The sequence below is a fragment of the Leopardus geoffroyi genome, chromosome B4, assembly GCF_018350155.1.
Source record: "Leopardus geoffroyi isolate Oge1 chromosome B4, O.geoffroyi_Oge1_pat1.0, whole genome shotgun sequence".
Taxonomy (NCBI): domain Eukaryota; kingdom Metazoa; phylum Chordata; class Mammalia; order Carnivora; family Felidae; genus Leopardus; species Leopardus geoffroyi.
The window spans coordinates 44,843,241-44,865,383 of NC_059341.1; the positions used below are offsets into that span (position 1 = coordinate 44,843,241).

General features: G+C 39.2%; 1 protein-coding gene across 1 annotated transcript in view; it reads right to left on the reverse strand.

Moving 5' to 3' along the window:
- Nucleotides 1–2,067: 2,067 nt before the first annotated feature.
- Nucleotides 2,068–22,143, reverse strand: part of LOC123591787 (NKG2-D type II integral membrane protein-like) — a 64,782-nt gene continuing 44,706 nt past the window's right edge. The window contains exons 4-7 of the mRNA XM_045466459.1: nt 16,403–16,510; nt 13,911–14,068; nt 4,652–4,761; nt 2,068–2,194 (exon numbers count right to left, since the gene is read on the reverse strand). Of these exons, the coding sequence (XP_045322415.1) occupies nt 2,068–2,194; nt 4,652–4,761; nt 13,911–14,068; nt 16,403–16,510 (503 nt within the window). The remainder of the gene's footprint in view (nt 2,195–4,651; nt 4,762–13,910; nt 14,069–16,402; nt 16,511–22,143) is intronic.

The following is a 22,143-nucleotide window of genomic DNA, read 5'->3' on the forward strand; positions in this document are numbered from 1 at the left end:
CAAATTGAATAGCTCATCTTAGATGTACACTGAGTTCAAGTTATCAAATTCTTCTTAAGTGTGTTTTGAAAGATCAATTTTTTCCAGAAATCAATGTCTTTTAGGTTTTAGAATTCATTGGCAAAAAATTCTTCATCGTGTTCCCTTATAATCATCAGTAAATCCTTCAATGTCTGTAATAATGCTGCTCATTCATGCTTCAAATTGGCCATTTATGCCTATTCTTGATCGGTCCAGCCAGAGGTTTATCACTGTTGTCGGCCTTTGCAAAACTCACTGTTATATTTGTTTTATTATTTCTTTTATCTCCAACTTCACTGATTTCAGCTCTTCATTTTGTGATTTCCACCTTTATTTGATTTGGGTTTTATTTCTTTTCCTCATTCTACTTTCTCAAGGCAGAAGTTGTGATTCTTGATTGGAAAAGCTGCTTCCAATGTAAGCATTTTCCCTGTGAACACTGATCGAACTGCCTCCACATATTTTGATCTCTTGGTGATTTGCTTTCATCCAGTTCAAACTATGCCAAATTTATCCTTTAGAACAAACAACGGCAAAAATATTTTTTTTAATTTTCTTCATGACTTAATCTGAGGCGAGGAAGAATTTATTCCAACGGAGTAAACAAAAGAGTTTCAAAGGGAGCTTGACCTTGCCACCTCACTTTTAAACTTCTTGCCTCCACAACAATGAAAAAATGAATGTATGTTGTTCAAAGACACCCAGGTTGTGGTAGTTGTCATGGCAGCCCAAGGGATCACTACAACACCCTGTAACCAGCACCCAGATTGTTACACTCCATATTATCAGCACCTGAGATGCACCTTGGACATGGTTTCTTTCCAAGCATAACGTTGCACCATAGTAAAGACGAGTCATTTCCCATTACTATTCATTTTAAGAATAAATCCATATGGCAGGAAATTTTGTCCTCATTTCTAATAGCATAGGTTAGACTTACCTGGTGTAGAACCTTATAAATAACTGCAATGTTATAGGAGGAGTGATTTTGTGTCTGGGTTTTTTTCTTGCTCAAACTTAAGTTTGTGATATTAATCCACAAAGACACGGACAGAATGAAAAGAAATACCACAAACAGATGCTCAGAGACACAAATAACAGGACATCATAAATTGAAGTGAATCAAATAAACATTTTTTTTTAATTGGTGAAGATATTTTGGTGAAACCAAACAGACTGATAACACGTTGCGGTGGTAACCAAGATATGAAGCAGGAATTCTTGAATGCTGCTGACTGCAGATAGAGATGTAGAGCATCTATTGTAATATTCAACGTCTATGCAATATTAATGTGGACACATTTTGACACAGAAATGACACTGCTAGACATTTACCCTATATATACACTCTATGGCAAGTAATACAGTATTAAGTGCTTTCATTCACACAATTCTAAAATTCTGGGAGAAACTTAAACATCCATTGGAAATAAAACATTTATCAGTGCGACATTTGCGAAATTTATACAAAGTAATGCAGCTACCTATGTACTGATGTGGAACACACGCGTGGTACATTTTCAACAGAAACATAAAGGATCGTTACTGTCGTTTGTGGCACATAACATTTTGTTTAGCAGACGGCCTGTGTATACTTATACTTTACTAGAATACCTCTGGAATACTATATAAAACAGTTACATGTGTGCCTCTGAGGTGGCAACTAGGTGAATAGAGGACAAGATGGTTGGGAGCATGTGTTCATTGTTTAGGACCTCTTCTACTGTGAACATTGCAAATGTATTCACAACCTATTTGAATCAAGATCTTTTAGTTATATTTTAAATGCAAAATCTTACACTCAAACTTTTTTCACATTCTCTGATGGAATGGTTCTTGAAATTTCAAAAAAAAAAAGAAGCTTCATTTCTGGATGGTTGATTTTACTATTTCTAAAATTTACTCTTTTATCCATGCTGAGGGATGTGTGAAAGATCATAATCCTTCATACGCCAAGCACAGTTGACTAATTTGAGTCAATACCCTGTGTTTTTCCTTACAACTGTTAAAGAATGAAAATAGTGAACATTTGGCCACAGTGCTTCTTTAAATATCAGGGCCAGAGAACTCCTTTTCACAAATGTAACGGAAGCTTTTACTACAATCAGCACTATAAATATTTGATGGTTTCAGGTGTCCACATTTCACAGGAGATAAACTCTGTTGGAAATTCCTGCACCAGAAAATAAATTCATTTTAGAAAGACATTTCTCAGGCAAAATTTATCACAAATTGAAAACATACGGGCACTTATTTCAATGGCCATACAAATGTTGAGAGGGACATAGACCGTTAAGATCAGGAAGCATAATTGTATCTAAACCGAATGAAATGTTGCCAATGGACCATTGGAACTAGTGAAGAAGTACAAAGGGTAGTGTAGACTGCGAGGTAGAAGGAGTTATACATATACACTTGAAATATGCTCCTAAGACTCCTGACACGTCTGGGAAGTGATCAAATAAAGAATGTGTATGAAGAGATACACTGAAATTACATATAAACATATTTCCAAGTGCGTATAATTCAGATCGATGTGCCCAGAGCAAGCAATTCCACTGCTAGCCTCACTTTCAGCAAAAAAGGTGCTGATTTGCACTTAAAATAGTGTGCACTTTTTCTCCACTGAGCCTAAATTCCACACCAAACGAAGCATTAGACTTCGGTGAAATTGGACAATGAGAATAAGGAACCTGGATTTTAAATATGAAGTCTGGGCTACACTGCCCAGAAAAAAAAATGTTTCTTAGTTTTAATTTTCACCCAAATCCTCAGGAATCTGATGGCAAGTAACCATTTCAAGAAATAAAATGGAGGTGTCCCCAACTTTTTACATTCAGCTGTTGTTTCAGTAGAACTTCTTTGTAGGGGGTTCCATTGCCCTCGCTGCCCCTTCATGGGTTTCCTTCTGTCTCTTGAAGCACTTTTCTCGGTGATGTTTTCTGGTTATCCTCTTGTCCCCTTATCTTAACATGACCTTAAACATGAGGGTGTCCGAGGGCTCAGCCCTTCGATTCCCGAGCATCAACCCAGCCTCGCACTTGTCACACTGTCTATTCACTGCTGCACACAACATTTGCATCCCAGGCACAGACCTCTCACCTGATCGGCATGATCATCTATCACAAGGCCCATGCGACACCCCTGTACATACCTAAATGCTTAACAGTTTTACTAATATTGTATCCAAAACTGAATTCCAAATATGCCTTATTAGCATTAATGGGAACGTCATTCTTACCACTCCTGGACCAAAAACCTTGACACCATCCCTGACTTGTCCGTCTCACACACATCTGTGGAACAAGTGTAGGATCTGGCCACATGGCCATCTCAGCTCAACAGACTGTCCAGAGTGCGTCTCCAAAGCAGAAGCCAGCTTTTGTCTCTCCTCTGCTTAAAACCCTCTAATAGCTTCTCTTGACCCTCATGAACCAATCCAAGGTCTTACATTTTTCTGATCCCCACATGCTCTCATCGTCATTCCCTCTCTGACCTACTTCTCTCCCACCTCGTTCCCCTTGCTCCAGCATCCCAGGCCCTCTTGCTATTTCCTCAGGAATGCTAAGGACACTCCTACCTCTGAGTCTTGACCACAATTGTTGTTACTTCTGGGATGCATTTGTATCATCTAATCCACATGCCCTGCTCACTCAACATGCTGTACGAACTTCATTTCTCAAGGAGTCTGTCCTGACCACTCCACTGAAAGCAGTGAAATCTCTCCCTCTTTCCTTCATACACAAAAGACACTTTGCACTGTAGCAAAAAGGAAGAGATTTCACATTACTCCATAGCATGTATCACCCCCTAATGTGCCCTGTAATTCACTTGACACGTTGAGATTGTCGTCACTCATCACCAAGAGCTCCATCAAGCCTGCATTGGAATGTAGTATCCACAACGGCAGAAGACTGTAGCGTGTTTCATTCACCACTATAGCTTCAGTGGCTAGAAGGGTGCCTGGCACATTGTGGGCCATCCATAAACAGCCTGTTAAGTAGCCCATGTTTCCCATACTGTCCCCCATGTTACCTAGATTTAGTTACCTTGGATCACTTTTCTTCATTTTCTAAACTCATTTCGTAGACATCAACTGACAAACCCATGTGATTTATTAATGAAACAGGGCTACTAGAAATTCTTGTGGACTTGTGCTAGACAATGACATGTATGATATTAAACACCACATTAGAGCTGCAAGATTACTAAATGACTCCTTTGGAAAAAGCTCTTTGTTGTTGTTGTTCTCGAATGATACCAAGCAAACAGGTACAAATTTCATGTACAGAGGAGGCTGGCTGTAGCCACTTTTCTTTCCTCATTACCTTTTTACCATTTCCTGCAACCATATCTGTGGACGTGCTTGTATCATAACATACAAGATACAAAAGCAAAATGTCATTTCACTGGGTTTGGAAGGACCTTCATTAAAGACCATGGAATAAATCATGCTCTTTGGGTCTCTTGAGGTCTCAGATTTGCATTCAGTTGCTGATCTAAGAAGCGAGATCAAATGGAATGAACAATATTCCCTAAGTCACCAAGGATCTGTTCCTCTTCTTCACCAATAATCTACCAATCAGTTACTGAGCAGGAAAGGGAGCAAAGCCATGAAATGAAAACTTACAGCTTCTGAGATAAGGGTGAGCCATCCAGCCATTGCCAGGGATACCTGCCTTCTTGAACCCTAATTAATCCAATCCAATGATTATATTTTATTTTTGATTGAACAAGGACCTGTGAGAATATTGGAATTATTAGTATTATTCATAGCATCAGTGAAAACATCTTACCCACAGAGGACTCATAATTAAAATACTGGGCACTTTTATCTGCAAACACTTTTATGATAAATGAAACAGGCAGGTTCATTTCTGCATGGGAGGGGAAGACACAGGAATGGAAATGCTTCAGTGAAGCACTCACCCAAGTCTTTGTGACTGGATCCAAGATATCAGCAAAGGGGCAGGATGGACTTAGAAAAAACAAATCTCCCCATACGATCAAGTGGAGAGATAAATATGATGGCACTAAATCAGGAACTTTCTTCATCATAACACGCCTTAAAACATGTAAAAGACAAGCCTCAAGTCTGGAGATATATGCAATAATTTACAGATTAAATATGTATTTCTAGAAATAAACAAGGAAAGAACTATCCAATAAGAAAAAAAAATGGACAGGGGGATCCTGGGAAGATGGAGGGGTAGGAGGACGCTGGGCTCACTCGCGTCCTGCTGATCACTTAGATTCCACCTACACCTGCCTAAATAACCTAGAAACCCGCCAGAAGACTAGCAGAACGGAGTCTCCAGAGCCAAGTGCAGACGACAGGCCCACGGAAGAGGGTAGGAAGGGCGGAGAGGCGGTGCACGCTCCAGGGACTGGTGGGAGGGAGCCGGGGTGGAGGGGCGGCCCTCAGGCCAAGCAGAGCCCCCGAGTCTGGCTGGCAAAGCAGAGGGGCCTGACAGAGTGTGTTCCGACAGCAAGCGGGACCTGACATCAGGAAGGTTATAAGCTAACAGCTCTGCTCAGAGAATGGGAGGGCTGGAGGACAATGGGAGAGAGAGTTGTTGAGCCCCAGACGACAGAGCTCAGCGTGGCGGGGAACAAAGGCACTCGCCAGTGACATCTCCCTCGCCCATCCCCCAGCCAAAATCCCAAAGGGAACCAGTTCCTGCCAGGGAACTTGCTTCCACTGCGCAAACACCCAAAGCTGTGCTTCTGCAGATCCGTCCCTCGGGCGGGTCTGACACCCTCCTGGTGCCGCAGGGCCCCTCCCGAAGCATATCTCTGAAGAAAAGGTGAGCTGAGCCTGTCCACCGTGCCCCCGTGCACCTTGCCGATCCACTCCAGCTAATACACCAGATCCCCAGCACCACAAGCCTGGCAGTGTGCAAGTAGCCAAGATGGGCCATGCCACCCCACAGTGAGTCCCGCCACTAGGAGAGGGGAAGAGAAGGTACACACCAGTCTGACTGTGGCCCCAGCAGTGAGCTGGGGCACAAATCAGGTCTGACTGCGGCCCCGCCCACCAACACATGTTATTCAAGACAGCACAGGGGAAGTGCCCCGCAGTCCTGCACCACTCCAGGGAGTATCCAAAATGACGAAACGGAAGAATTCCCCTCAGAAAAACGTCCAGGACATAACAACAGCTAACGAACTGATCAAAAATGACTTAAACAATATAACAGAAAGTGAATTTAGAATAATAGTCATAAAATTAATTGCTGGGCTTGAAAACAGTATAAAGGACAGCAGAGAATCTCTTGCTACAGAGATCAAGGGACTAAGGAACAGCCAGGAGGAGCTAAAAAAGGCTATCAACAAGCTGCAAAATAAAATGGAGACAACTATGGCTCGGATTGAAGAGGCAGAGGAGAGAATAGGTGAACTAGAAGATAAAATTATGGAAAAAGAAGAAGCTGAGAAAAAGATTAAAAAAAATCCAGGAGTATGAGGGGAAAATTAGAGAACTAAGTGATGCACTAAAGAGAAATAATATACGCATAATTGGTATTCCAGAGGAGGAAGAGAGAGGGAAAGGTGCTGAAGGTGTACTTGAAGAAATAATAGCTGAGTACTACCTGGATCTGGGGAAAGAAAAAGGCATTGACATCCAAGAGGCACAGAGAACTCCCTTCAGACGGAACTTGAATCGATCTTCTGCAGGACATATCACAGTGAAACTGGCAAAATACAAGGATAAAGAGAAAATTCTGAAAGCAGCTAGAGATAAACGTGCTGTAACATATAAAGGGAGACCTATAAGACTCGTGACTGATCTCTGTACTGAAACTTGGCAGGCCAGAAAGAAATGGCAGGAGATCTTCAATGTGATCAACAGAAAAAATATGCAGCCGAGAATCCTTTATCCAGCAAGTCAGTCATTTAGAATACAAGGAGAGATAAAGGTCTTCCCAAACAAACAAAAACTGAAGGAATTCGTCACCACTACACCAGCCCTACAAGAGACCCTAAGGGGGATCCTGTGAGACAAAGTACCAGAGACATCGCTACAAGCATGAAACCTACAGACATCACAATGACTCTAAACCCGTATCTTTCTATGATAACACTGAATGTAAATGGACTAAATGCGCCAATCAAAAGACATAGGGTATCAGAATGGATAAAAAAACAAGACCCATCTATTCGCTGTCTACAAGAGACTCATTTTAGACCTGAGGACACCTTCAGATTGAGAGTAAAGGGATGGAGAACTATTTATCATGCCACTGGAAGTCAAAAGAAAGCTGGAGTAGCCATACTTCTATCAGACAAACGAGACTTTAAAGGCTGTAACAAGAGATGAAGAAGGGCATTGTATAATAATCACGGGGTCTACCCATCAGGAAGGGCTAACAATTATAAATGTCCATGTGCCGAATACAGGAGCCCCCAAATATATAAAACAATTACTCACAACCATAAGCAACCTTATTGATAAGAATGTGGTAATTGCAGGGGACTTTACCACTCCACTTACAGACGGATAGATCATCTAGACACACGGTCAATAAAGAAACAAGGTCCCTGAGTGATACATTGGATCAGGTGGACTTGACAAATATATTTAGAACTCTGCATCCCAAAGCAACAGTATATACTTTCTTCTGAGTGCACATGGAACATTCTCCAAGATAGGTCACATACTGGGTCACAAAACAGCCCTTCATAAGTATACAAGAATTGAAATCATACCAAGCATACTTTCAGACCACAATGCTATGAAGCTTGAAATCAACCAGAGGAAAAAGTCTGGAAAACCTCCAAAAGCGTGGAGGTTAAAGAACACCCTACTGAAGAATGAATGCGTGAACGAGGCAATTAGAGAAGAAATTAAAAAATATATGGAAACAAATGAAAATGAAAATACAACAGTCCAAACGCTTTGGGATGGAGTGAAGGCAGTCCTGAGAGGAAAATACATTGCAATCCAGGCCTATCTCAAGAAACATAAAAATCCTAAATACAAAATCTAAGAGCACACCTAAAGGCAGAACAGCAAACACAGCCTAAATCCAGCAGAAGAAGAGAAATAATAAAGATCAGAGCAGAAATAAGCAATATTGAATCTAAAAAAAAAAAAAACAGTAGAGCAGATCAACAAAACCAAGAGTTAGTTTTTTGAAAAAATAAACAAAATTGATCAACCTCTAGCCAGGATACTCAAAAAGAAAAGGGAGGTGACCCAAATAGATAAAATCATGAATGAAAGTGGAATTATTACAACCAATCCCTCAGAGATACAAGCAATTATCAGGGAATACTATGAAAAAGTATATGCCAAAACTGGACAACCTGGAAGAAATGGACAAATTCCTAAACACCCACACGCTTCCAAAATTCAATCAGGAGGAAATAGAAAGCTTGAACAGACCGATAACCAGCGAAGAAATTGAATCAGTCATCAAAAATCTCCCAACAAATACAAGTCCAGGACCAGATGGCTTCCCAGGGGAGTTCTACCAGACATTTAAAGCAGAGATAATACCTATCCTTCTCAAGCTATTCCAAAAAATAGAAAGGGAAATAAAACTTCCAGACTCATTCTATGAAGCCAGCATTACTTTGATTCCTAAACCAGACAGAGACCCAGTAAAAAAAAGAGAACAAGAGGCCAATATCCCTGATGAATATGGATGCAAAAATTCTCAATAAGATACTAGCAAATCGAATTCAACAGCATATAAAAAGAATTATTCACCATGATCAAGTGGGATTCATTCCTGGACTGCAGGGCTGGTTCAACATTCGCAAATCAATCAATGTGATACATCACATTAATAAAAGAAAAGATAAGAACCATATGATCCTGTCTATCGATGCAGAAAAGGCCTTTGACAAAATTCAGCAACCTTTCTTAATAAAACCCTCGAGAAAGTCGGGATAGAAGGAACATACTTAAAGATCATCAAAGCCACTTATGAAAAGCCCACAGCTAACATCATCCTCATTGGGGAAAACCTGAGAGCTTTTTCCCTGATATCAGGAACACGACAGGTGTGTCCACTCTCACCGCAATTGTTTAACATAGTGTTGGAAGCTCTAGCATCAGCAATCAGACAACAAAAGGAAATCAAAGGTATCAAAATTGGCAAAGATGAAGTTAAGCTTTCACTTTTTGCAGATGACATGATATTATACATGGAAAACCCGATAGACTCCACCAGAAGTCTGCTAGAACGGATACATGAATTTAGCAAAGTTGCAGGATACAAAATCAATGTACAGAAATCAGTTGCATTCTTATACACTAATAATGAAGCAGCAGAAAGACAAATAAAGAAACTGATCCCATTCACAATTGCACCAAGAAGCATAAAATACCTAGGAATAAATCTAACCGAAGATGTAAAAGATCTCTATGCTGAAAACTATAGAAAGCTTATGAAGGTAATTGAAGAAGATATAAAGAAATGGAAAAACATTCCGTGCCCATGGATTGGAAGAATAAATATTGTCAAAATGTCAATAATACCCAAAGCTATCTACACATTCCATGCAATCCCAATCAAAATTGCACCAGCATTCTTCTCGAAACTAGAACAAGCAATCCTAAAATTCATATGGAACCACAAAAGGCCCCGAATAGCCAAAGTAATTTTGAAGAAGAAGACCAAAGCAGGAAGCATCACAATCCCAGATTTTAGCCTCTACTACAAAGCGGTAATCATCAAGACAGCATGGTATTGGCACAAAAACAGACACATAGACCAATGGAATAGAATAGAAACCCCAGAACTAGACCCACAAACGTATGGCCAACTCATCTTTGACAAAGAAGGAAAGAACATCCAATGGAAAAAAGACAGTCTCTTTAACAAATGGTGCTGGGAGAACTGGAGAGCAACATGCAAAAGGTTGAAACTAGACCACTTTCTCACACCATTCACAAAAATAAACTCAAAATGGATAAAGGACCTGAATGTGAGACAGGAAACCATCAAAACCCTAGAGGAGAAAGCAGGAAAAGACCTCTCTGACCTCAGCCACAGCAATTTCTTACTTGACACATCCCTAAAGGCAAGGGAATTAAAAGCAAAAAGGAACTACTGGGACCCTATGAAGAAAAAAGCTTCTGCACAGCAAAGGAAACAACCAACAAAACTAAAAGGCAACCAACGGAATGGGAAAAGATATTTGCAGATGACATATCAGACAAAGGGCTAGTATCCAAAATCTATAAAGAGCTCACCAAACTCCACACCTAAAAAACAAATAACCCAGTGAAGAAATGGGCAGAAAACATGAAAAGACACTTCTCTAAAGAAGACATCCAGATGGCCAACAGGCACGGGAAAAGATGCTCAACGTCACTCCTCATCAGGGAAATACAAATCAAAACCACACTCAGGTATCACCTCACGCCAGTCAGAGTGGCCAAAATGAACAAATCAGGAGACTATAGATGCTGGCGAGGATGTGGAGAAATGGGAACCCTCTTGCACTGTAGGTGGGAATGCAAATTGGTGCAGCCACTCTGGAAAACAGTGTGGACGTTCCTCCAAAAATTAAAAATAGACCTACCCTATGACCCAGCAATAGCTCTGCTAGGAATTTACCCAAGGGGTACAGGAGTACTGATGCATAGGGGCACTTGTACCCCAATGTTTATAGCAGCACTCTCAACAATAGCCAAATTATGGAAAGAGCCTAAATGTCCATCAACTGAGGAATGGATAAAACAAATTGTGGTTTATATACGCAATGGAGTACTATGTGGCAATGAGAAAGAATGAAATATGGCCCTTTGTAACAACGTGGATGGAACTGGAGAGTGTGATGCTAAGTGAAATAAGCCATACAGAGAAAGACAGATACCATATGGTTTCACTCTTATGTGGATCCTGAGAAACTTAACAGAAACCCATGGGGGAGGGGAAGAAAAAAAAAAAGGTTAGAGTGGGAGAGAGCCAAAGCAGGAGACTCTTAAAAACTAAGAACAAACTGAGATTTGATGGGGGGTGGGAGGGAAGGAAGGATGGGTGATGGGTGTTGAGGAGGGCACCTTTTGGGATGAGCACTGGGTGTTGTATGGAAACCAATTTGACAATAACTTTCATATATTGAGAAAAAAACAAAAAAAAAACAGAAAAAAGAACAAAACAAAACAAAAACAAGGAAAAAAGGACAACAAATGAGAACATATTTCAAATAAATGGGGAGTATAGCCAAGAAATAGAGAAAGATGCCAAGCTCATTAGAGATCAGGAAAATTCAAGTCAAGGCCTCCAGGATATATTTTACTACTATGAACTGGCAGAAATTAAAAATAACAACACCAAGTTTGTGGGATGGTAGATATCACATCCATCTTTTAAAATGTTGCTAAAGTCGTATTGATATGTAACTTTAATTTATCGCATGAAAAGGGAACTTTAGGAACACTGTTCCCAATGATTTGTGGACGATTTGTGACCAAGAGAAGTGAGGACACACAAAACAGATTTGCACTGAGACACATCTAAGAATGATTAATGAAGGACTATTCCTAACCACAAAAGGTGGAAACAACCCACTTCCATCTACTAGAGATTCTTAGCCACACTGGGGAATATTATACAGTAGTGAAAATGAAGAGACTATAGCTACAAGCGGTAAAACACTGTATCCCATTAATTTGCTATACACACCTCAGGAAATAAAACTTCCTTGAGAATTTTCCTTCTGTATGCAGTGGATATCATACAGTCTGTTTTAACAGTGTGTGCACTGAATAATGCATACAGTGTCTAAAATATCTCTAACATAAAAATTCTGTAAGTTCTTTGTAATCATTATTCCAATTGGCATATTGAATGGAAAGTAACAAATTAATGTCCTTTGCTAGAACCAATGTAATTGAATCTCTCTCAGTCTCTCTCTCTCTCAAACACAAACGTACCCAAAAACACACACATGCAACAATATTTCTTCACAGTAATTACATTATATCAGACAAATTTGAAGAGTGTGTATTGAATGCCTAAGGAAAACAAATGGGAATTACAGAAGTGTGACAAAAATAGTTGTTATCATTTCTAAGTCTCTGAATAAACACTGATGTTCAATGTCCCTTGATTCTTTCACTCACATAATTTTGCTAGATGCTAGGGGTATGCATAGGTATCAAACCCAATTTCAGTTTGCAGTATCAATGGACTTATGCCACTGTGTCATTGCACTCCTGAGATTGGTAAAGCAGCAAAACATGGGAAATCCTAAACCACCAGTGTAAGAGTAATGCTGTTTGTAGCAAAGTCAATCTTCGGTTCAGAGAGTGTATCAGCAGCCCAGTTCAGATACTGACACCAAGCTCTCATCAAATGAGGTACTAGACTGTGAAACTCAGATTTTGCTGTAAACAATGACAAAAGTCTCAGGGAATTTCAAAGGCTCTAGATACTTCCTGGAAAAACGGGAAAACAAGTATAAGAAGTTTCTTGAAACTCTGAAGTCCATATACTTCAATGGCAGGATTGAAACTGAAGAAAACTGAATTGGAAATGACAGGGGAAATACGGATTAAAAATAAACTTAATTTGTGAAAGAAGCAAACTCCAACCATTTGGAAGTTGATTGATAACAGCTGAGGTTGAAATTAATGAAGGTACTTATAAGCGGTCTTGAATTTTTAAAATTTGTTTGAACCAATGTGCTAATTTGTACTTCATTTCTTTCTCATATTTACGAGTGAATCATTCATAATCATATCGTTATTTTAATAAGAATTTTATCAACAAGAAACACAGGGTTATTTTTTTTTTAGGTAAGCTTTACATGCAACATGGGATTGAACTCACAACCCCAATATCAGGAGGCACATGGCCCACCAACTGGGCCAACCACATGCCCCTGAGTATTGGCCTGCTTTGGGTTTTATTTTGTTTTCTTTTTTGAAAACATAGGGCTTTTAACTCATCCTTCACAAGACACTTATAGAAATATCAATGCTAGAACTAGATGATGTAACTAGAACTCAGTGCCTACATGGAACATTTATGGAATCAATAGAAGGAACCCCACAGAATCCATTCTACTCACTTTATATTCCCAAACATTAAAAGTAATGGCAAATGTGATCTACATTGTCTCTTCTAGAAAAGAGATGCTTTCTCTGTCATTCTGGATTACAAGCAAAAGAAAAAATTCATTTCCAAAGAATCATTCCAGGGTGCCTGGGTGACTCCATCGGTTGAGTGTCTGACTTTGACTCAGGTCATGATCACATGATATGTGAGTTCGAGCCCCGCGTCGGGCTCTGTGCTGACAGGTAAGAGCCTGGAGCCTGCTTCAGATTCTGTCTTCCTCTCTCTCTGCCCCTACCCCACTCACATTCTGTCTCTCTGTCTCTTAAAAAGTGAATAAATGTTAAAAAATAATTTAAAAAAAAAAGAATCATTCTAGCTACATTCAACCTCTTCATTTTTCAACCTCTTTTCCCATGGCCATGAAGGGAGAGATTCATCTTTCCTTTGAAGTTTAATCCCTCCCATATACTGAGGAAGGAACAACACAACTCAGCACAATGAGAAATTATCTCTTGAGAAGGCTCATACCCTTGAAGCAGTTGTTCTTTTGCCCTGTATTAGCCCTGAGAAGATAATGCTGAGCCGTCTGAAGCATACTAAGTGTTAAGATGCAATATATACAATACTAAAGACTGAAAATCATTGCATGGCATGCCCAGAATGGCTGTTTTTCTTGATTTAAATCAATGGTTCTTCTTGGTCACTGTTACACCTATGTGTCTTCCACAGAGAAATCTGCGCCAGTTAACAAAGTGCTTCAAAACAACATGCCAAATAATATTGCAGGAAAGTCCAAACAATTATCTGAACTCCAGACATGCTTTGCATACTCAAAGCGTTTACTCAGGTTTAGGAAAGTAGACATACCTGCTCCTCTTTAGTATCAATCTTCAGGAGACTAGCCTGCAGATCTTGGCATGACACCATGCTCCTCTCCCAAGTTTTCTCCTCTTCTGAAAAGTGGTAACAGCTTTTTCCACAGCAGTACCATTTTCCTTGAAATGTGTCATCGTCTTCATTCCGTGCTCATGGATTGGAAAACAAACATTGTTAAAATGTTGATACTACCCAAAGCAATCTACACATTCGATACAATTTCTATCAAAATAACACCAGCATTCTTCGCAGAGCTAGAACAACCCAAAATTTGTACGGAACCACAAAAGACACTGAATAGCCAAAGGAATGTTAAAAAAGAAAACCAAAGCTGGACACATCACAATCCTGGATCAAGCTGTTTTACAAAGCTGTTTTCATCAAAACGTATGGTATTGGTACAAAAGTAAACACACAGATCAATGGAACAGAACGGAGAACCCAGAAAGGGACCCACAAATGTGCGGCCAGCTAATCTTTGACCAAGCAGGAAACAATATCCAATGGAAAGAAGACAGTCTTTTCAGCAAATGGTGTTGGGAAAACTGGACAGCAACATATAGAATGAACCTTGACCACATTCTTACATCATACACAAAAACAACTCAAAATGGATGACAGACCTAAAAGTCAAAACCATCAAAATCCTAGAGTAGAAAACAGGCAACAACCTCTTTGACCTCACCTGCAAGACCTTCTTACTCAACATGTCTTCAGGGGCAAGGGAAACAAAAGCAAAAACGAACTATTGGGACCTCATCAAGATAAAAAGCTTCTACACCGCGAAGGAAACAATCAGCAAAACTAAAAGGCAACCAACGGAATGGAAGAAAATATTTGCAAATGAAATATCAGACAAAGGATTAGTATCCAAAATCTATAAATAACTTATGGAACTCAACACTCAAAAGGCAAATAATCCAGTGAAGAGATGGGCCAAAGGCATGAACAGACACTTTTCCAAAGAAGACATCCAGATGGCCTACAGACACATGAAAAGATGCTCCATATCACTCATCATCAGGGAAATACAAATCAAAACCACAATGAGATACTACCTCACACCTGCCAGAATGGCTAAAATGAACAATTTGGGCAAGAACAGATGTTGGCAAGGATGTGGAAAAGGGGGAACATTTTCGCACTGCTGGTGGGAATGCAACCTGGTCCAGTCACTCTGGAAAACAGCATGGCTGTTTCTCAAAAAATGAAACATAGAGCTACCCTATAATTAGAAACAATAATGGCACTACTAGGCATTTGGCCAAAGGACACACAAATGCTAATTTGAAGTGTCACATGCACCCCAATGTTTTTCACCAGTATCAATAATAGCTAAATCATGGAAGGAGCCCAAATGGCCATCACCGATGAATGGGTAAAGACGGTATATTCTACAATGGAATATCACTCAGCCACCAAAAGGAATGAAGTCTTGCATTTGCAACAATGTGGGTGCAAGTAGAGTATATCGTGCTAAGCAAAATCAGCCAGTCAGAGAAAGAGAAATATAAGATTTTACTCATATGTGGAATTTAAGAAACAAAATAGATAAACATAGGGGAAGATAAGGAAAAATAAGCTAAAAACATAAAGGGAGGCAAACCATAAGAGGCAAACCAGAAGAGACTCTTCAATACAGAGAACAAACTGAGGGTTGCTGGAGGGCTGTTGGGTGAGAGGAGGACCAAATGGGTGATTGGCATTAAGGAGGGCACTTGTTGGGATGAGCACTAGGTGTTGTATATAAGTGACGATTTCCTAAATTCTACTCCTGAATGAATTACCAGACTGTATGTTAACCAGCTGGGATTTAATAATTTTTTTTGAAAAAGTAATGCGTCATGGTCTTTATCTTGCAAACTAAAGCCACATGATCCTCAACCACAAGACCACTTAGAGACCTATGCTTTCTTTATGTATGTGTATATATATATATATATATATATATATATATACACACACACACACACACACATACATGTATGCATACATCTTTCTTACACCAGACTGAATGACTAAAAAATAGGTGGTTCTCCTGTATCCCAAAAGCCTCATGTTGAGAATAGCTTTGGGGTCAAATTGTGGAGCCAGAGACTGACAGACATCAGACCATCGTTAAGATGACACTGAGAAATCTTGACTTCCCAAGTACAGATAATCTGCTAAAATAGGAAGCAGTTCTCCCTTGTGGAGAAATCCACCTCAATGAATATAAGAGGATGGTATTAATTCCAAGAGAAATAGACTGGAGAAAATTCATCCACAAGCAGAAATTATCAAGTCAACATGACTTTGTGAAAGTCAAGAGTTCAATTAGCTAGAAGAAAGAAAATGGATTTAATTTTAAAAAGTGAGCAAAATTAAAGGACTTGACAAAATACAACGTAAAGTTTTAAAATGATACATTAAAATGGAACAGAATGAGATAATTCCATCCAGGAAACAACTGTAAACTATCAGTATAATCATTCAGTACATACCTGTAGTGGGTAGTAAAATTAAGTGATCTTCAACTTCTGCTAAGGAAGCATTCTTGTCTTCTAGTGTTTTCATATCTTGCCTGATTTCTCCAGAACACCTGTGAAAAACTTCAATTCATTTTATAAAATTAAGGTCTTGAACGCTTGCAATAGATCATTTTATTACAATCACTTACTCTAATTCTAAATGGCACAGTAAGTGGCGCTGACTAATTGAAAGTACGATCAGAGAAAATGCCAGGTTACAATATGTCGAAGTGTCAGAACATAAAACAGATTTTTAAATAAAATGATAACTTGCCATACATTATTTTGGACGTACGTGAGAGAGGAATCAACTTCTATAAAACAGAAATGTAAACAGGAAATGAAATATACTTTTAGTTTCTATGCCACCTACTCTCCAAATAATGATTACAAAGTTGGTGAAATGAAGTAGCCAGTATTTTATTTAGCATGTAGTATTTGCACAGGAAGCTAAACACCAGGGATTTGACTCTCCTCTAGTACAAGCTTATAATTAATTCACTGAGTATACATAGAGGAAGAGCACACATGGCGACTTCTAATTTGCAAAAAGTAAGTGAAAAATCTCTGAGCAATTTGGCAGTATCTTCTCCAAACTCACAAATGAAAAAGTGTAAAATCACGTAGTATATGGCTCTTTAAGTGTACAAACACGAAATGAAAGGTCCCTTAAGGATTTGTTAGGCAGCTAGGAATCGTCATTTCCAGCTCTCTACCACCCATCACTGAACCAAATGCAACATCCACCTGTAAAACTCCAACATCAATTGCACAGTCTCCTGATGTACTCCATTGCAATAAGTATAACTACTGCTCAACTCAGTCATCCATTCCAGTGTTCCTATACTGGATCTGAATTGAAAAGACACCTTAAGGGGCTCCTTGGAAGGCTCAGGTGGTTAAGCGTCTGACCTGGGCTCAAGTCATGATCTCACGGTTCATGAGTTGGACCCCGTGTCTGGATCACTGTTATCGGCACAGAGGCCACTTCGGATCCTCTGTCCCCCTCTCCCTGTGTCCCTGTGACCCCCCACCCCTCCTGTGCTCTATCTATCTCTTTCTCTCAACCATAAATAAAAACCATTTAAAAAACCACCCACATTAAGACCTCCTGTACCTAAATACTACCATTTCTTGGCACCAATCAATTCCCTTGTCCTTCCCTTTTTGTCCATCCAAGGACACGTAGTACAGAACCAATTTTGGCAGAACCACCAAGAAGCTTGCAGCATAGTCTTTACACACATCTAAAATAGCCAGCTTCACTGGGGCTCTTGGCTAACACTGCACTGAGCAAGCCACTCTTGATCTCAGGGTCGTGAGGTCAGACCCAACTTGGGTGGGGAGCCTCCTTGAAAATTTAAAAAAAAAATTTTTTTAATGTATAAAATGGCCAATTTTGGAGCACACTTGTCATTCACCATCTCATCTCCCCTCCAGGTTCTGAAACTCAAGTGAAAAAAAAAAGATCACAAAATTGTACACATACAAACTAATGCTGACCAATGCTTAGATTTTCTTCACCATTTCACCTCTCATTATAACACAGTTAGTTCTTGAATCACGCTCTTTTCTCAATTCAACTGCTATTTCAAGTATTTATACATTGCCTAAATTATCTGGAGCACCTCCTTGACTCTCCCTCTCAGAACATGGCCTCATCTGCTCCTTCGCATGGAAACCGTCACCAGCATGGATACGTTCTCCTCACCTTCCTGCACCTCCTCCTATAGATACACAGGTATCTCTCACTCTACCCCAGAAAAAAATGTGCTTTGCATTGAACAAGTGTGAAACTCTCACCCCTGCTCTGGATTTCATCCTATATCGAATCTTTGGTGATCTTGATCTCCTACTGTCAATTTCTCTCTTGAACCCTCCACAGTTTCCTTCTCATGGTTCCCTTCTCTTGCATATGATCATCTCAAGTCAGCTTTGCCACAAAGTTCCTGTCCTTTCTTTACATATTGTTTATAACAGAGTTCTTTTCTTTACTCTCAGATTGGGTGCTAACATAAGATTGTTCACATTCCTTCATTCATGAGACACTTACCACATTGCTCTCAGAACTGGTTTTTCTTCCTTAGTTAACAAGTTGTTAGCTACCCCAAATTGTAGCCAGGACCTTCACCATTACATTTATTTACTTTATAGTCATTTCATCTCATCTCCCTACTTCTCTCACATCCTATAACTAATGCACATTTCAATTACTCCCTTCATATATTTTATATAATGTGTTATTGCCTCTTTGTGTATTTCCTGAAATATTACTATTTATTGTATTTGTTTTGCACTGTTTCATCTTATAAAAGTGTATGGTGACATGCACAAACTTTTGTGCTCTTGCTTTCTTTTTCCATTTCATATGCTCTTGCTAAAATTCATGCCTATTGTTGGATACCATTGTCGTTGTCTTGACTGTCACATACATTCCATTGGCAAATCAATTGCAGAGATCTCAATTACTCTCCCATCAATGATCATTTGAGTAGTTGTGAGATGTTCGACGTTGTGAATGGCACTGCTACAAACTGTCCTGTAGAAGTTCATTTCTGTGTATGTGCAAGTATATCTGTTGGATATACACTTAGGGTGAGAATTACTGAATCATGTTGAGTTTTAGAAGATAGTACCAAACTGACAAAGTGCTTGTATCAGGTTATACTCCCTTTAACAATGTTCGAGATCGTATAGATCCACTAACTTACAAGGCTTGGTAAATGTTTCACTTAGTCATAATTGAAAAAATACTTTTCTGTATTCACTGTCTCTGCTTCCTAATGTTTGAATGAGTTTAGCGATTACAGTCAGGCTTTGACCATACCCACTATCCCACTGGAGCTACTCTAGAAAATATCCTTTCGGCCTCTCTCTTGCCAAATTTAATAAGCATATCTCTAGCCATTATAATACCTGATCCTCCAGTACTAGTTGGAGCCCTTGACTACCTCTGCCTTCTCTCCATGATACCATAATGTTTTGGACTCCCACCTACTTGTTTAACTAAGCATCATTGCTTGCCACTGTTGACTCATCTTCTACCTACTTCTAAATGTTGATTTACCCTGAGATCCCCCGCCTCACCCTTGTTCTTCTAGCATAATCTACTCTCCCTGGGTTCACAAGATAGAGCGTGGTATAGCTTCTGCTTTCCTCTGCTATCTTGTCCCAGACTTGTACAATAATCGGTGAATCCACAATTCATGTCTCTAATCTAGGCGTTCTCTTGATCTCCAGACTTCTAATTCTACCCTGTACATGCTGATGATCTGTGTCTTCCGCCAAAGCTCACTCTAACAGACACAGACCAATCTCATTCTTTCTGGTCATCTCCACTGATATGTCACAAGCACCTCACTCTTCACCATTATTCACATGCACGCACCCACACAGTCACACAAACACACACACACACACACACACACACACACACACACGCATACACATCCCAAATCACAGCCTTCTGTTCTTGTAATTTCTATAACATTTAATGGAATATATTTGCCAAGATGTATAAACTTCATGTCAATGGAATCACTGATTCACTTGTTTGCCTCACACACTCAATAAAATGTACATCTTAGCAATTCTACATTTTAAATATTTCTCAAGTGTGGTCCCTAACCCTTTATTACTTCTTTCATAGCACTAATTCAGTCATTCTAACTAACCCTTAATCCTGAAACATTCTCCTATTTTGTCCCCCCATGCACTTTCCAGTTGATTCAGATTGACCTTTCCCAAATCCCAAATCTTCCAAGTTTCTTTTGTTTTGAGAACAAATCTAATGTATCTTAACATGATATTAATATTATACAGCTTCCGGACAAATAAAAGAAGTAGCTAGAAATGGGTTTGACGGTCAAACCCATTTCTAGCTACTTCTTTTATTTGTCCGGAAGCTGTAATTTCCTGGCACATCAATATGTTCTGTGGTTCATGTTGTTTTCTGCCTGGATGAGACTTCTCTACCCTGAGTGTCCTGGTTAACTCCGCCTATCCTTTACCTCATATCAATTATTATCTCCTACAGGAAAGCTTTCTTGACCTCAGCATAGAATATGCCATCCACCTGATACCTTCACGCCAGTATCCCAGCACTAATAATATTTCATTTTAAAACTGCTTCTTATAAAAAAAAAAAGTCCCCTTTTAACTGATCTTATTAAGAGCTGACTTTTTAAAATCCCTGTTTCTTGCGCCAGAGAAGATAATCAAAATTGTTGCTCACAGAATGAAACAAAGAATAATAACCATCAGGAGACTCATATTAAAAACAAGTGTTGCATACACATTTGTTTAAAAATTGACAGGGAATATATAAAAACTGATAGAGAAAACAAATAAGCTTTTTATTCCTCTATATTTTAAGCAGTGTTGCACTATAAGGAATATAAAATTCAAATCAAGATTTTTCCAATTCTCTGTTCACATGGAAAAACTCCCCCAATACAAAATATAAGGAGGAAAATATATATAATATATGTAGGCCTCAAGGTACAAAATTTTGTGCCAACACAGCTATCACATACACTAGTTTGCGTGGTAGAAAGGTTAAGTGATAGCAAAATAATAAAATCACATCGCCAATATTATCATCAACAGCATCATGATTACTACCATTTCTATAGGACTCCATAGTTTCTAAAGTTTCTGTAGGCTTTCAGTAGTTACAGCATTTCCTTTATCAGTCTGGCTCATTGTTCTTGTGAAATGTGTGTGCCTGATACTCACACATATATCCTAAGCCTGTGATTCCCAGCAGGAGGAACAAACATAGAAATCCCAGGGTTAATGCAACGATATGCCATGGAAACCCTGTCCAAAATCAGAGAGCAAAATATATAGTAAGCATTGAGCACAGCAAAGGCCTCGGAATTAGAACAAAATGGAACCTCATTCTGGAATTTAAAATGAATAGCGCTATTTACGGTGGTCACAAATCCCATTGCTTATTACATTTAAGTACACCCACTGACATATTGAGCACCAGACAGAGAGTATCAAATATGTGCAGACACCATTATCACGATTTCACTATTTTTTACTTGACATCGTAGTGTTTTCAGATATCAGGAAAACAAACTAAAAACCTTTACCTCTCCTTTTAACCATTGGACGTCTTTTCTCCTGTTGCCTTGAATGGACTGATTTCAGATCTGTGTATGTTACTCCCTCCTCGCTCATTTCTGAGGGCTGCAGTCAAACGACACGGCTCGATTCCTACGCAATAGTCCATGAGGCACAAAAAATGACAGTATTCATCATGAAGTAACAGGGACAGCTACATGAATGGTAAGCATTTTCATCTGACATAAGCAAAGTAAATGTTTATCTGCGAATATTAGGAAAAACTTTATTTCAGTTTTTCTTTGTACTACCTTTAAACAGATGGTTAATAATGGTCCACTATGCTTACAAGCATGTTATGTTAAGCTCTTGCTGTGTTTAAAATAACTGAATTCATTGCCAAATTTTTAAAAAGGATATATTCCAGCCTCACCTAAAAATCTACATTTATATCATCATTTGAAAATTCATGTTTCACCACTTAGTGTCTAGGTTATGGCAATGCCTAATGGCAAGTATATTGACACCAAATAGACTAAGCTCCTGCTTAGTAAGGACACACACACACCAGTTGGACAAAAACCGTGCCTGCCACATTGCTTATGTCCGAGTCTGCTCATTCATTCACATTATCCCTTGAA